General features: G+C 26.9%; 1 protein-coding gene across 1 annotated transcript; it reads right to left on the bottom strand.

Annotated features, from left to right (window-relative positions):
* Positions 1-3,855: 3,855 nt before the first annotated feature.
* On the bottom strand, positions 3,856-8,170 carry LOC112688576 (EH domain-containing protein 3-like). The gene is made up of 9 exons (XM_025561839.1): positions 7,881-8,170; positions 7,496-7,684; positions 6,964-7,410; positions 6,034-6,171; positions 5,436-5,544; positions 5,168-5,344; positions 4,981-5,104; positions 4,498-4,665; positions 3,856-4,368 (listed from the first exon to the last, which is right to left on the bottom strand). Exons 1-9 carry the CDS (start codon positions 7,973-7,975, stop codon positions 4,142-4,144), a joined length of 1,674 nt encoding a protein of 557 aa, XP_025417624.1. The 5' UTR covers positions 7,976-8,170; the 3' UTR covers positions 3,856-4,141.
* Positions 8,171-15,439: the final 7,269 nt, after the last annotated feature.

The raw sequence follows: 15,439 nt of genomic DNA, 5'->3' as shown, positions 1-15,439 counted from the left end.
AATTTAAAAATTGGATCCTTTGGCTAAAGTGTATAAATACTTGGACTTAATGTCTATCAGGGTCTAACATATAATGATGTGTATGTATTGTATGTACATAATAGAATGCCTACAACTTGATGTATATCTCAATTTTTTTTTTTTTTGTGTAATTTTTTTTATTTATTTATATTTTGTACTTTTTTTTTAATACAAAATAAGTCCATAGAATTTATATTTTCAATAGGGTGTGCACACGTTTTTCCTTCCTTAAACTTTTTGTGGACAGATATATATTACTGTGCATTTGAAGAAGGTTGAATTAACATTAGATTATAATTGATGTTTCAATTTTTGGCAGGATTATTACACTACTAATATACTCTAAAAATAAATAAAATTGTGTAATTTTTAAATTTAATTATATCATGGATTTAATTTACAAAAATTATGCGGTCATTAGACTTTACAATAAATAAACCTTATACGCTAAAATAAAAATATGTATTCGTTGTTTGAATTGTATCCTTTTAATCCTTTTTCCTTTCTAATATTCTTTATTATCTATAACATAAAATTCAAACATTTCCACCATATTCAATAAGTAATCAATTTTTCTATCTTTTAATTAACACACATTTTTTTTCTTAATATTTTATATAAGTTCAAACTATTTATTTTTCAACTTTCAAGTTTGAAATATTGTAAATATATATTTATGTCTACTGATAATTTTAATTGTTGTACAGCTGACATTCATTAAAGGTCATGATAATACTTAAGAACTATTTGTAAATAGATTCTACTGAATTGAAATTAACCTGTCTCATAATTTTCTTGATTGTTATATATATATTTTTAAATAGCATATTTTATATTTTTGGAATAATTATAAACTATTAATTCCTATTTTTGGTGTACAAACTATAAAAGACTATCTTGGACATCATAACTAATCATTTATTACTCATTTTTAACCTATATAATAAGCTCTTTTGTAATTAGTCTTAAGTTTTACCATTTTGATATTAGGTTACTCACTAGTGGCGAGATAGTGGAATTTCTCATAAAACCTTGAATTGTTAATAATAAATGAGTTGCATTGCTCTTTTTTGAGATAGGTGAATGTACAAACAAATATGCAAATGCACATAATCTTAATACCTGGTGATAACAATATTTCAATGTACAACCACACCCGCTCTTAATAATTAAATGTTGAAATAATTATCATGACGAATCGTTTTATTATTGTTCAGTGATAGTAAGCAATATTGTTCAACCTTAGATTTATGGGTCACTCGAACGATAATACAGATAATGAATTGTATTTTTTTTAATGTTATATAGACATAATATTATTGAACTCATGGTTATTATAATTATAATTTATAAAATGAAGTATGTATGAAAATCAAAAATGTTAAAATCCCCAAAATTTATCTGTTTTTTATAATAAACAAAATTTCTATTGATCGGTCGTGAATGTATGCCTTGTATACCTATTGATGATTTCAATAAGAATAAATTAATTTGATGTAATGAAATAAATCCCATAAAAATAAATTATTTTTTTTGAACAAACTTGTATAAATAAATTGTTTAAAACTAATTAAATTGACCAGTAGAGGTACCATCATCATCAGTTAACAGTGATATAGTCATTAATGGTAATTATGTACAGTTAGGAATATTATGGAATTCTGCATATTAGTCTTATATAATTAATATGTCAGCTAATAGCATAACAGTTAAGCTATTGTCACATCATTCTAATGTTGAATAGTCTTGCAAGTTTTCAATTGTTTTTGATTATTTGAAATTACTGTTAAGTGTATTCATGAACGTCCTAAACATTAAATTGAACTCAACAATACATGATAAGTATTCTAATTATATAATTTATGTAATTTATAAATGTTTAAATTCTTTTGTGAAATATTGGTATGAAATTTAAAGTTTATTACACTTATCTAGATTATATTTATTTTACACAGAATTGTTGTATATATTTTTACTATCATTTAATTGCTCAGATACGCTATGTTATAAAAAGTAATGTTGACTAATCAAAATATGAGCTCACTAGTGAAATTTACAACTAGTTTTCTCACCCTCAAAGCTGCAAGTCATTGAAGAGTGTATCTCCTTACTGAAATTATTTTCTATATTTTCATTAAATAAACACGTAAAAATAATTTATTAGGGGAGGTATTCAGGTATATATAATTGTAGGACTACTATTAGTAAAACTTATTAGTAAAAAATGTAATGCACTCAAAATTCAAAATAATTCATTAAATATGTTTCATTTAAATAGTTACTATTGGCCAACTTATTAATCTAATTTTATTGGGTTTAAAACATCAATTAATATATACTATTTATTGTTTTTCAGAAATATTTTAAAATGTCTTGTAGATTATAGTTAAATTTATTACTCTTATTTTATTTTCATTTTCAATATTTCTTTTTATATATCATTATATCCATATTTTAATAAACATTACATAGTTTTACAAAATATGTATTGCCTAAACTAATTTTATTAGAATACATCATGATTGTACATAAAATGAACATAAGCGTATATGGATGACATATAGTATTAACATTCGGACAAGTTATTAAATGATTATCCGTGGATTAGTAGTATATAATGATATAAATATTAAATTAAAAATTATTATTATTTTGGGTTTATAAATAATATTCTACATTTCGAGTAACCTTAAGAACAGAGTATATGTAAATACATACTCTGATTCTATTTACTTAAATATATTGTATATTAACTGCAGTTAAAGATCAATATTAAATATTAAGCAATCGCTACAAGTATTTCCAAATTATTATTGCTATAAACTAAATAATTATACATTTAAATTATAAGATTTAAATATTATCTCAAGTATTCATAGATAGTCATTGATAAAGTAATGTATAGTAATGTATATTAGTAGAATACATAGTGAATAATTATTTTATAATAGATTAATGTTTTTAATATATCTCTTATACATTTTATATGATTTTATTAAAAATTTATAGAGAGAAATAACTTTCTTTAAATTGAATTATTATACTATTATTAATACAGGTACATCAACATTTAAATATAATAAATCTTATAAGTACCACTTGTAATATAAATACAATTTATACAACTCTTAAGCTCATTAACATTCCGACATACCTGGTTAACACACACCGAGATATTTTAGTCCATGCCAGTAGATAATATTTTTTTATTAATTTTAAATTAATCTACTATACTTATTAGTCTATTACCTTTTTAAGTATGTATAGCTATTTGGCTAAATCAAAGATGATATTTATATCTATAATTCTCAAACTTAAATATTTTTAATAGACCTATAAAAACTGAAGCAATTCTAATATTTATACTATTATAAGTAGATAATATAAAAAATATAAATTTAATCACTTAATTATTAAAATAATAATAAAAAATTATATATATATATATATAATATATTAATATTATTAATCATTATTCATTAATACATTTAATTGAGGTATAATTTCAATGCAATGTTTTGACATTCATTTTTCAATGAAATCAATGAAGTCAATTCTTTGACTGAGGTAAAAACAAAGCAACTTATGTAATTCATTCACAAATCAAGTCAAAGGAATGTGCTTAATATTGCATTTTTGATGATGTTTTTATAACAATGGTCAATACACAATGAATTTCTTCAGTTTCTAGGACAGTAAGATATATTTTCATAAAAAGAAAAAAATTAATAATAAAAAATTTCATTTGAATAATTAGATAATAAATAATTTATTTTTAAAAAAAAATTAATATTATTAAAATTCACAATCATCCAGTAGTAAAATATTAATATCTACCTAGTTTATTATACATAGCATAATTAATATTTAAATAAAACAGTATTATGGCACCATATAAATTTGGTTAAGTATTTTGTAAATAATAGAACTCGGCATAAAATGTTTTAATTTAAAACCATACTTTTAAAGAATCAAAATATCACTAAATGTTCTGGCAGATCTATAATTTAAAGTGATCTTTAGTTATTAATACTATCAAATATTTGTTTTTCAAACAAAAAATTATCATAATCTTGAATTTGTTTACAGAACATATACACCTATTTAAACTTGTTCTTCTTTAGGAATTGTTGTGAAGATCAATTTTTTTATGTTTTGATGGGGGTATCAAATGTTTTGGTAAAGTGGCAGGTAATTCACAGCCTTCGAGTTTGATCTTGACTAAATACATAGCTAAAGCAAATTCATCAGAATCCAAAAGACCATCATTATCAATGTCGGCTAACTTCCATATTTTGGATAATACAGAATTCGGAAACTTAGTCTTGAGAAATTCTTCTTTAGCCGCTAAAAAACCATATAATAATAATAAACTAAAAAAATTTTATAGACCTAATTAAATACTACAACAGAAAAATTAAAAGGAATTTAATATTTAACAAAAGAAATATTAAACTCTAATAATTAATTCCTTACCACTACGAAGTACTTTCCCATTGATCTTTTGAAGACTATCAAAAATCTTGTCATAAGGTTTTCGATAATAATCAACAATCCATCCTTCTTCAAATTTTCCTTCGTCAATACTTTTCATTTTAGCATTAAAAGGACATGAAGTATCATTTTTGTTTGCAATTGTATTACCTATTAAACATACATTTTTAAAAAAAGTTTTGGTTACTAAATAAGAAGAACATTTTTGAAGCAAAATTAATTGTTAGCTCAAATTTTTTTTTATTGTTTTAAGAGTATTTCATATTTATAAAATTGTATTAAAATAATCAATGTTGATATAAATTAAATGTCTTTATGATTTTATAATATTTAAAAGGAGATTAACATAACATTCAACCAAAAATATTGTTTTTCAAGTAAAAAAAAAAAAAAAAAGAATTCATTTAGAATACTAAATAGTTTATAATTATAATTTTAATATAAAATTATAATATAAAAGCATACTTTGAACATCTACTTCATTAATTGTCATTTCCATATTAAGTCCATCCATTAAATTTGTGGCACGTTCTATTAATTTTTTATCTAGACAATTAAATAAAGAAAAGTTCTTTCCTTTTAAAGCTGCCTATAAATATAAAAAATAATTTTAAATTAAATTTTCAAAGTTATAAGTATAATCTTTTCCAACCTTCATTTTGTTTACATCTGGAAAATCACCAGAACTAAGATTTTTGTTCATTACTTGGATATCATTAAATAAGTCTTCCAAATTATTTATCAATTCATTTTGATATTTACTTTTATTCATAAACATCGATATAAGCGGAAGTCGTGAACGGAGTTCACTAATTATATATGCATGCACCTATACATTTTTTTAATTAATATTTTATAATTATAAATATTTTTTATTTTATTTTTTTCAGTTCATGAAATAATTAATAATAATTTCTTACAATAGCTGTTTTTGCTCTTTTTCCAATATGATTCAATTTAGACATAACTGATTCATATGGGAGAGATTTTATGTCTTGAAATAAATCATTTTCTTCTTCATTAAACATACTGTAATAATATTCAATACAATTATAAAAACACAATTATCTAATATTTTTTTTTATCTTTTTAATCTTATAATATATTTTATTTTTTAATATTATTATATAAAAAATAAATCTAAGCACGAATTTCAAAATATTTTATCCTCAAAAGTATCAATAATATGTATCATATTAAGTGTAAATGTTTAAATATCATATTATCTATAATACTATTTTTATTTTAAAATAAAATTCACCATAATTATTCCATTATAGTGAATCCTTAGCTTGTTAAACAAAATTGTTTTAAATTTAAATACATTAATTAATTCACATTAAAACAATTGTCCTTTATGAGTTAATATTTATTACTTATTTCTATTAATTTATTACTATTAACTTAAAAAAATACTATGGATACCTACAAAATATAGTATAAGATAATAAAATAATATGCTGGATTTTATTTTTATAGCTTAAAATGTATCAACTAATACATTTTAAATTAACTTACGCTTGATTTACATCATTTATTATTGAATATGGTTGGTCCCAAAATGATCCTATATATACTCTAGGAACTTCTGGACTAACAATTGTTTTTCCGAGAGCCCACATTAGTGCACCATGAACTCTAAGCAATGCTCTTCCACTGAAAAAATAAAATTATTCTAAATATAATTTTTTAATTTAAATAAAATAAGGTCATACAAATATATAAAAAAAACAAATGTACATTTTAATTGTACCAAATAAGTCAGTGTTTTTCGACCTTTAAATAACGAATAATTAAACATTCTAAAATAATTATTTGTTTTAAATAAATTATAAATAAAATATATATGAGTACAAATTAGAAAATAGTATACACTGAAAAATAAGCCTGTGTTTTTTTACTGTATATAGTTGATAACTGAAGAGTTTAGAACAAGAATCAAGTATCTTAATTTTTTTTGAATTGTTCAAATGACACAAAAATCAAATAATCAAATTTTAATAAATGCATGAAAATATTGTAAAAATAAATTTGAATTCTCTATATGAAGAGCTAACTATAGATATATACATTTATAAATATTACTTAATCTTAAGAACATATTTTCTCTGGGGATTTTTGGTTATTGCACCAAACTATGGACAACATTTACAGTACCCCTTACAAATTTCTGCATATATTTACAATTAAACATGTGTACTAAGAATGTTTTTTATTTTTATTTAGATACCTATAATAAAACAAATAATTTAACTAAAAAATAATATTTTAAAAAATAAAATATTTCTTTAGATTTAAATTATACTTTATCAAATTTAATAAATTAAGAATTCAAGAACTTATTTTTCAGATATTACTAAAGACAAATAAATGGATAATCAATATTTGAGTTGTTAATATTTAATCAAAAATGGAGAGTTGAATTCACACAAATAGTGAAAAACTTACTTAATTGTATCAGCTTTATTTAAAACAATTCTTAATTTACTATCATGTGCTTTCAATACATCAATAGCTTCTTTCAGTTCATCAGATATATCTAATTTGTTAGCATCAAAAGTCAATACTATCATATCAGACCGCTCAGCAAACCAATTTAACGTGTCATTAAAATTATAATCACGTTGAGCTCTTTGTTTTTCACCAGATAATATACCAGGTGTATCAACAAAAGTAATGGAATCTAATAATGGAGTATTCACTATTCCACAATGTAGTTTTTTTAAGAATTTATTTCCAAACCGAGATAAGTCACTAAATTGTTTAGTTGGATCAGCTACAAGAGCATTACCGGGTATAGACTGTTCTTTATCACCACCCATAACCACCATAAATTTATCTGTTGTTGGTTCAGGACCTATCCGAATACCTGGATAATCTTTTTCAATGAGATATCTATAAGTAAAAAATATATATTAATCTTTCAAACAATGAATTATTTTAACCATGATAGGTAGATTGTTTGAATAATGTTGCTTACCTAATCATGGATGTCTTACCAGTAGAATACTGACCAACAAATAATACCATTGGTTTTGCCTCAAAGTCTTGATCAGTTAATGGCGGTAAATGAAATTCATGGTACAAGTATCGCTTTTCAAGAGGTAGAAGTTTAGATTTGTAAACATTTTTTAAGTGATCAAGAGATGTTCTATCTTTCATGAAATTCCTAGAAATATAATACTAAATATTAGTTGAAATTACATGTAAATACCTATATAAAAAGTGTTAATAGAAATATACAATATGTAAACATTTTATTTTTAACAATAAGTAAATCAACGATAAAATTGATTCAAGAAAAAAACCAGTGGCATTACAGGATACATGATTTTATTTAAACAGATATAAATAATAATTTATACTTGTAAAATGAGCGATGAATAATCTTTCTAAAATTTGGATTTTTCCTCAAGGTATTACAGCAACGAACATAACAATACGGAAGTACGTTCGTCATTTTTAACAAAAAAAAAACTAGGTATTTTGCAAAAAAGAAATATAAGCTTCACATTAATTTAAAGCAATATCGGTATTCAACTAATGATCTACATCAAAACATAAGTATAAATCATTTGGAACACTTGGAATACATTTTTATCAATAATTATTAATTATCATATTTAATAACAATAATAATTTTAATAAGCAATAGATTAAAAAATTAATGAGTGACAAGTGTTTAATTTCAACAACAATCGCACATATGTCGTTCGATAACTAACCTAGAAAACTATGCGTTTGTCAAACCAGTTGCAATGTGGTGTATATTACTTGGTATCCGAATGTAAGTGGTTCCATTATAATCTGTTTTGATTTAGCTGCTTCAGGTACTTCCCAAATTTCATATTTTTTTTTTGTAAAACTTGAAAGTTGAAATTTGAAGTTATTGTGTTCAATGGATATTAATTGATTGAAAAATTATTAAATTTTATGTACAATTCGAATGAGAACATAATCTTTTTCGATATACACCGATATTTGACTTCTTCTGTTTCTTCTCCTTCGCCTTTCTCCTAACTATTTGGAGTCGACCACCCATGTCCTAAATCTAGACTCGTCCCGATTTTCTGCATCCCCTACGCACATACCAACAGCCCTCATATCGTATCTCAATCGTATCCAACCATCTCTTTTTTGGTCTTCTTCTTCCTCTTTTCCCTTCAACGGTCATTTTCAAAACCACTCTAACTGCTAATGTTTCCTATCGCAATAATTTAATTATTTAATTTAAAAATTCATCGATATTTGACTACCAAAGCAAAATAGTAATAAAATAAAATAGTTACTATACTTGATAGACATATTCAATGTCGAATCTAGGAAATTTGACGCCTGGAGCTAATAAGAATGCAACGCTCTTACATATGTAGAAATATGGACTATGTTCATAACTTTTTTCATTTATACCAAGATGATTATAAGTACTAACATTTTGTTTGAATTATTTAAAAGTAAATTAATCATAATTATTGAATTCAGTGGTTAATCTCCTCTAGTAAGCTAATAAATAATAAATAATTAAAACTGTTATTTACAGGAAACAAAATCCTAATGTATTTTCTATTTTTTATAATATTATTTCTTATTACATTGACGTCTCCATATGTAATATTTTATATGATTTTTATTCTAACATCAATAATCATAGTTATGATTAGGGCTCGGATGTTGTTGCATTTGCAACTTTTTTTCCATTGCTTGGATTTGTTACTAAGTAGATTTTAAATTCATCTCATGGGAGTACGAATTTATATCTAAAAGTTTTTAATGCAACTTTTTGCAATATTGGCCATTTTTTCAATTTGATTGCAATGTCGACGATTTTTTCTATTTGAATACAATTTTGTTGATTTTTCTCATTTATTGTACATTTTTATATACTTGTAATTGGTGAATAACATAATATAATTTTTTTTTAAAGGTAAGAGGTATGTTAAAATATATAGTACGAGTTATTTTGGGATTTAGGTAAATTATATTTACGTAGAAACTATGAACAAAATTAGATCGAATATTGCTGGACATAAAATATGGGTTTTGGTGAATGAAACCACCCATGTTCAAGGTAGATATATTGCCAATATTATTATTGGAACATTAGAAATAGACAAATCGGGGCAAGTTTACCTATTAAACTCGGAGGTGTTTGAGAAAACAAATCATTCGACCATCACTAAATTCTTTGACCGGTTGATGTTTCATCTTTGGCCTGATGGTATACGCCATGACGACATAATGCTATTCGTCAGTGATGCGGAGCCGTACATGATCAAAGCAGGAAAATCAATTGGAATGCTTTATTCAATGGTGCATATAACGTGTGTAGCACATGGTGTACATAGAATTGCTGAGGAAATAAGAAAACGATTTTCAAATGTTGACAAATTGATTGCCAAGGTAAAATAAATATTTTTAAAATGTCAAGCCCGTGTATTATTTTTCAAAAATAAAGCTCCGACAATACCATTACCTCTCTAGCCTATTAAAATTAGTTGGGGTACATGGGTAATTACTGTGAATATTTTAAAGATATAAAAAATATCATATTAGAGCTCAATCCAGACAGTGGCGGCGCGAAATATTTTACTTCAGGAGTCCTGTTAAGATTTTGCCCACCCACCCACCCACCCACCTAAAAATAAATTTAAGGGTAGCTTGTAAAAAGAGCTCCCACACTATTCGTTCTACATGGTACATACCTACTCGATACCCAATGGTCAATACCCACCCATCTACCCACCCACTGACTTGAGTCCAGGGACTCAAAAATCTGCCGTCACGCCGCCACTGAATCCAGATGATGTAATTTCAATAAAAGAAACTCAAAAAATATTATATGATCCATTGTTGGAAATAAATTTAGTTTCATTCACGCAAATTATGGATATTTATCTGACACCATAAAAAAATTAGAAATTCAAGGACTTCCTTTGGCTACAAACATTGAAATTGTTAGACACGTTTGTGACAAATTAAGTTCAGTGTCAAGAATAACAAGCAAGTTAATTAATGACAAGTTTAAAAACGTTCTTGACAAAAATAAGGGATTTGAAGTTTTACAAGACGTATCAAACATATTATCAGGCGACGAAATTGGGGCAAATAAACTGCCAAAGGATTTCAATATCCATTCAAGAATCAATATATTTTAAATATGCACCTATAACCTCTGTCGAGGTGGAGCGTAGTTATTCCATATACAAGAACTTATTGTCTTCAAATAGAAGATCTTTAGAATTTGAGAACCTGAAGAAATTCTTAATACTTTATCATGCAATATTCCACTAGTCGTCTCAAGATAATACCAGTATAAATATTATATGTTGTATATTGTATAATATTTTTTTAATTTGTATATTTCTTAGTGCTGTATGACCTAAATAAAATAATATAATGAAATAAATAGATATGTTACAATTTATGTTTGTTAATATTTATAAATTAAAATATTAGGGTATGTGTGTTGTTATGATACATTTAATGATTAAATTGTGATAAGGTACTTGGGGGGAGGGAGTGTAGGCGTAGTGCGAGCTATGTAATTTCAGCATCACCAAAATTTGGGCTCTAGTTGTGCCTATGACACACTTCCAGAATATGTAAAGCCGTGTCCGCCCTAGGGCACGCACAGACCAGGCTGTGTGCTCATAACTAGGGCTGGGATTTTATGTCCTTAAAAATCGTGAAAAATTACCCTAAAAAAATGCATAAATGACTTAAAAGACAAAAATGGCTTTAAAATTTAAAAAAATTACATTACATGTACCTAAATATGTTATTTTACTTCATATATTAATAAATAAAAAATTATTCTTTATTTTTACAATAAATCAGGAGAGCGTGCCTTATGTTGTTTCCCATTAAATTTTTGTTGATACACATATTTTTTTCTTGTTTTTCAATTTTTTCTCTTCGTTGTACTTCATTAATATGTTTGTCTCTTGATGTTGTTGTATGATAAAACGTTTTTTAACAGCAACTTATACATTGCATACCTCACACAACAACACTAATCCATCGGTAGAAAAAAGTCTATAATCTATCATTTTAAATTAAAAAACACCAAAAAAAAAATTAAAAACTCATAAAATGCCTTAAAAATGAGAAAAATGACTTTAAAATGAAAAAATGTCATAAAATGCAAAAAAATGCAAAATAAAATTTCTTATTCAAATTTAAAAATACCTAAAACATATTTATAACAAAACGAGCATCGTACAGAAAGATTCGAAAAAAAATGCGAAGTGCATCGAAATCCCAGCCCTACTCATAACAAATTTGTCTGTGTGTGAACAGTACGTCCAACACGCACGAGCGTTTGTGAACTTTTGAGTCGGTCGGCTCGCGTTCGTTGTGCGACGTGATAATAACCATATTTACTGTTTGTTATCGTACAAGCTTGTTGTGCATGAAAACGTCTATACTAAGCACACACGACAATCAGCATGAACGCACATGCTCGGCAGAACTAAATCAAAGGGGAAAGCCCCGGGCCACAAGTTAAAAGGGGCCATAATCAGCAGCCAATTTTTTTTTTTTCATATAAAATGGCATCAAATACAATGTTACTAAAATTTTCAACAATATACAAATGATCTAAATCTGAAGAAAAAAAAAATAGAATTGTTTTTTGTAAAAGAGCCTCACCAAAATTAATAGCCCTCTCATGTTATGACCATAATCCGGCCCTGATACTCGGTTTATGCGTACTTTAGTGCGGATGCGGCTTAAGACCCATACGCGAAATCGACGTGGCGTGGACAATAGTGAAAATCGCTACGCGAACGAAACCGGAAAAGGTAAAACATAGGAATTATGAATCGTTTCGAAAAAGCGCGCGGCAAGTTGTGCGATATAATCGCATTGCAGTGCGACGACGAAGATAAAATATTAACATGGTTTGCCGTTGACAGACATGGACGGGGAAAAGATAAAATCAGAGTTGGACTAGCTTTATAGCTCGGCCCGGGCAAAATAATAAAGGCCTCAATGGAACTTTATAAGTAGGTAGGTACCTGATCAAATTATTGTTTAGCTGAAAATGTATTTTCGTAACTCAAAAAACAATATTCACACAAGTACATTTGAATATTTTCAGATTTAATGTTATACCTTAAATAAATCTAGTTTACGCATAATGTATCTTATCTATAATATTGATATAATGACCTACCTATTAAGATAAATTTTACATCATAAAAAATGATTTGATTTAAATATGTTCATTTAATCATTTAATTTTAATTGAGTTAGAACAGTGGGGTCGGCAATTAATGTCTCTTTTATGCGGCCCACAGTAAATTTCAAAACTAGCAAATGTCATTGAATATCATATACATTTTTTATATTGTCTGGCTCTAGAACCATTTTTAATTTGTGAATGTGGCCCAAAGGTCCATTAAGATTGGAAACTAGTAACAGACTTGTTATTGACTGAATGTCAAAACTATTAAAATGTTTTTGAATAAAAGTCTAATAAATCTTATAAAAATTATTACTATCGAAAAACAATTTCGTTAACGCATATCTTGCTTGACAATGTCTACCCATACCATGGTCTTAGAAAATTAATCTTCTAAGACCATAACCCATACCAACATTTTATTTTAATAATTGTTTGAACAAACGCGAAAGGTACTTCGTATGATTTACATATTTTACACATCTTTTGTATTCAAATTTCCTACAATTTTTCTATTTATAAATATTCTGATGATATCATTGTTATCAATTGCCCTATCGCGACATTAAAAATGTTAAATTTTTAAAACTCCGAGTTACCTAATCCTGTGTCACCGCATCCATTAGTAATGTCATGTTAGAAGACGATATTTTTTATTTTATTTTACGAATAGAAGATAGACGCATTAAATTAAAAACAAAAAAATCTAAGTAATTTTATTTAACCAAAATTACAGCAGCCCACCGGGGCATGCCCCGGTGCCCCGGTGGCCTAGTCCAACCCTGGATAAAATGGTCAGAAATACGACCTCGAGGGTTCAAGATCATTGACGAAAAAAAGGTCAACGACACCTGCGCTCTTTCGTGGTAACGCGCGAGCACATTGTAATCGTTCGTCAAGGTTCGTGACTTTCAAGTGCGGCACGCGAATGCTGTTTGGGGTGAACAGAACGCGGACGAACGAGTGTACCGGAAACGTGAGAAAAATCAAAACCAAAACGCAATAGAAATCGATTGTTCGTTGACGTCGTTTTTATCGCGCAAACGCCTAGGACGCACATCGGTTGTTCCATAGAGTAATAATAATTCGGTTATTCAAAAATCGCCAATCCCGAGCAGGTTGGCGAGTGCGGAGCTAAGGGTCAGCGACGGATACGCACAGAGCACGCGACAAATGGCGCGTAAATATTATTATTGTTATTTCCCGTTTTGTTATGGAACATGCGACGGCGGAGTGCCCTAGCCGCGATGTCAAGCCCATACGACCCTTCATCTTCATTTGCATCCACCCAACGCGCGCGTACACTACTCGCCCAACCGCTGCCAAGTTCGTCGTGTACAAATTCAACATTCTTAATTATAAGTTACATATTCAATTAGTCATTAAAATAAATAATAGTATCCGGGTTGAACTGGCACCCACCATACCTACGCCTTTGGGTAAAATTAGTTAAATTTTGGAGAGTATACTTAAGACCAAACTTTAGAAACTGGTATAATCAATAAATTACTTATATTTATTGTAACTGCAAAAATAATAATCGAATATGTACTATGTATGGTTTAGTAAATTAGCAATGGACGTTTTTAAAATTATTTGTAACATTAAATTTGATTACATTTATAACATGATTAATCAGTGGCGGATTGAAACAATTGATATTAGGAGCGCACATATCAATTCAGACCACCCATCTACATTTTAAACACTACCACTACCGCCAAGGGTGCCGGCAGGGGGGAGATTGGCAATGCCCCTCCACGATATTTTCTGGCCACTATAGAAGAAAAAAATCTGGGGGGGGAGTAAATAAATAATCAGTATATTATATTAGGTATATAGTATATTATATTATATTATTATTATTTATATTTATAAAATAAGTCTATATAGTTTCAAAATTAACAATAAATATAAAATAAAAATTGCACTTTTTGAAATAAAAATTATAAAATAATACCTAAAAAATATATTATCTAATAATCAAACAGCGGGTTACCATTACCTAGCTATAATAATAAAATTAAAAACTAAAAATACAACAAATAAATGTAGATTCATCCGTATTTTGTATTCTGTATAAAAAATGCATTTTTTGAAATACCTAGGAATTAGATATAATAATAAAACAGGAGGTTACTTACCTTCTTCTTCTACTTCATCAGCTTGTCAGCCCATTAAGAGCCATCGCTGCCATTACATAACCTCTCTATTTCTACCTATCATATGCATCGTCAAAAACCGAGCCCTCTTTTATGTCTTTGATGTTTTGAGCCACGACATCCAACTATCGGGTCCTTGATCTACCTAATGGACGTTTTTTGTTAATTTTGTTAACTAGAACTTCTTTCAACACTTGTCCATTTGCTCTTCATACGTGACCAAACCATTCTAGACGTTTGCTTTTTATAAATGAAATAATATTTGGCTTATTATAAAGCTCCTGTAGCTTATGATTACTTTCTTTAGGAGGTTACTTACCTACCTATAATAATAAAATATTAAATTAAAAATATAACAAACTAGCTGAATTACCCGTCGTTGCCGGATTTAAGTATATAAATATATGTAACCTGCCAAGATTAAATTTTGTTAAATCTATTGAAATTTAAATTAATTAAGATTTTTGAAATAATATTTTATACATATTAATTTAGTTTTTAAGATAATGATTATTATCATAATCTATTCGATAAGTTATAGCTTACAACTACCTGAACCTCTCTACAGTTTGGTATT

Source organism: Sipha flava, unplaced genomic scaffold, assembly GCF_003268045.1.
Source record: "Sipha flava isolate LNK unplaced genomic scaffold, YSA_version1 39_pilon_pilon, whole genome shotgun sequence".
Classification (NCBI taxonomy): domain Eukaryota; kingdom Metazoa; phylum Arthropoda; class Insecta; order Hemiptera; family Aphididae; genus Sipha; species Sipha flava.
This window is presented reverse-complemented; position numbering and strand designations above follow the sequence as displayed.

Excerpts from the sequence above, each read along its gene's own strand:
- LOC112688576 (XM_025561839.1), bottom strand. The coding sequence starts at position 7,975 with ATGACGAACGTACTTCCGTATTGTTATGTTCGTTGCTGTAATACCTTG. Across the intron at positions 7,411-7,495 it reads GGTAAGACATCCATGATTAG|ATATCTCATTGAAAAAGATT; the intron begins GTAAGCAACATT and ends TTTTACTTATAG. Across the intron at positions 4,666-4,980 it reads TAATGAAGTAGATGTTCAAA|GTAATACAATTGCAAACAAA; the intron begins GTATGCTTTTAT and ends TATGTTTAATAG.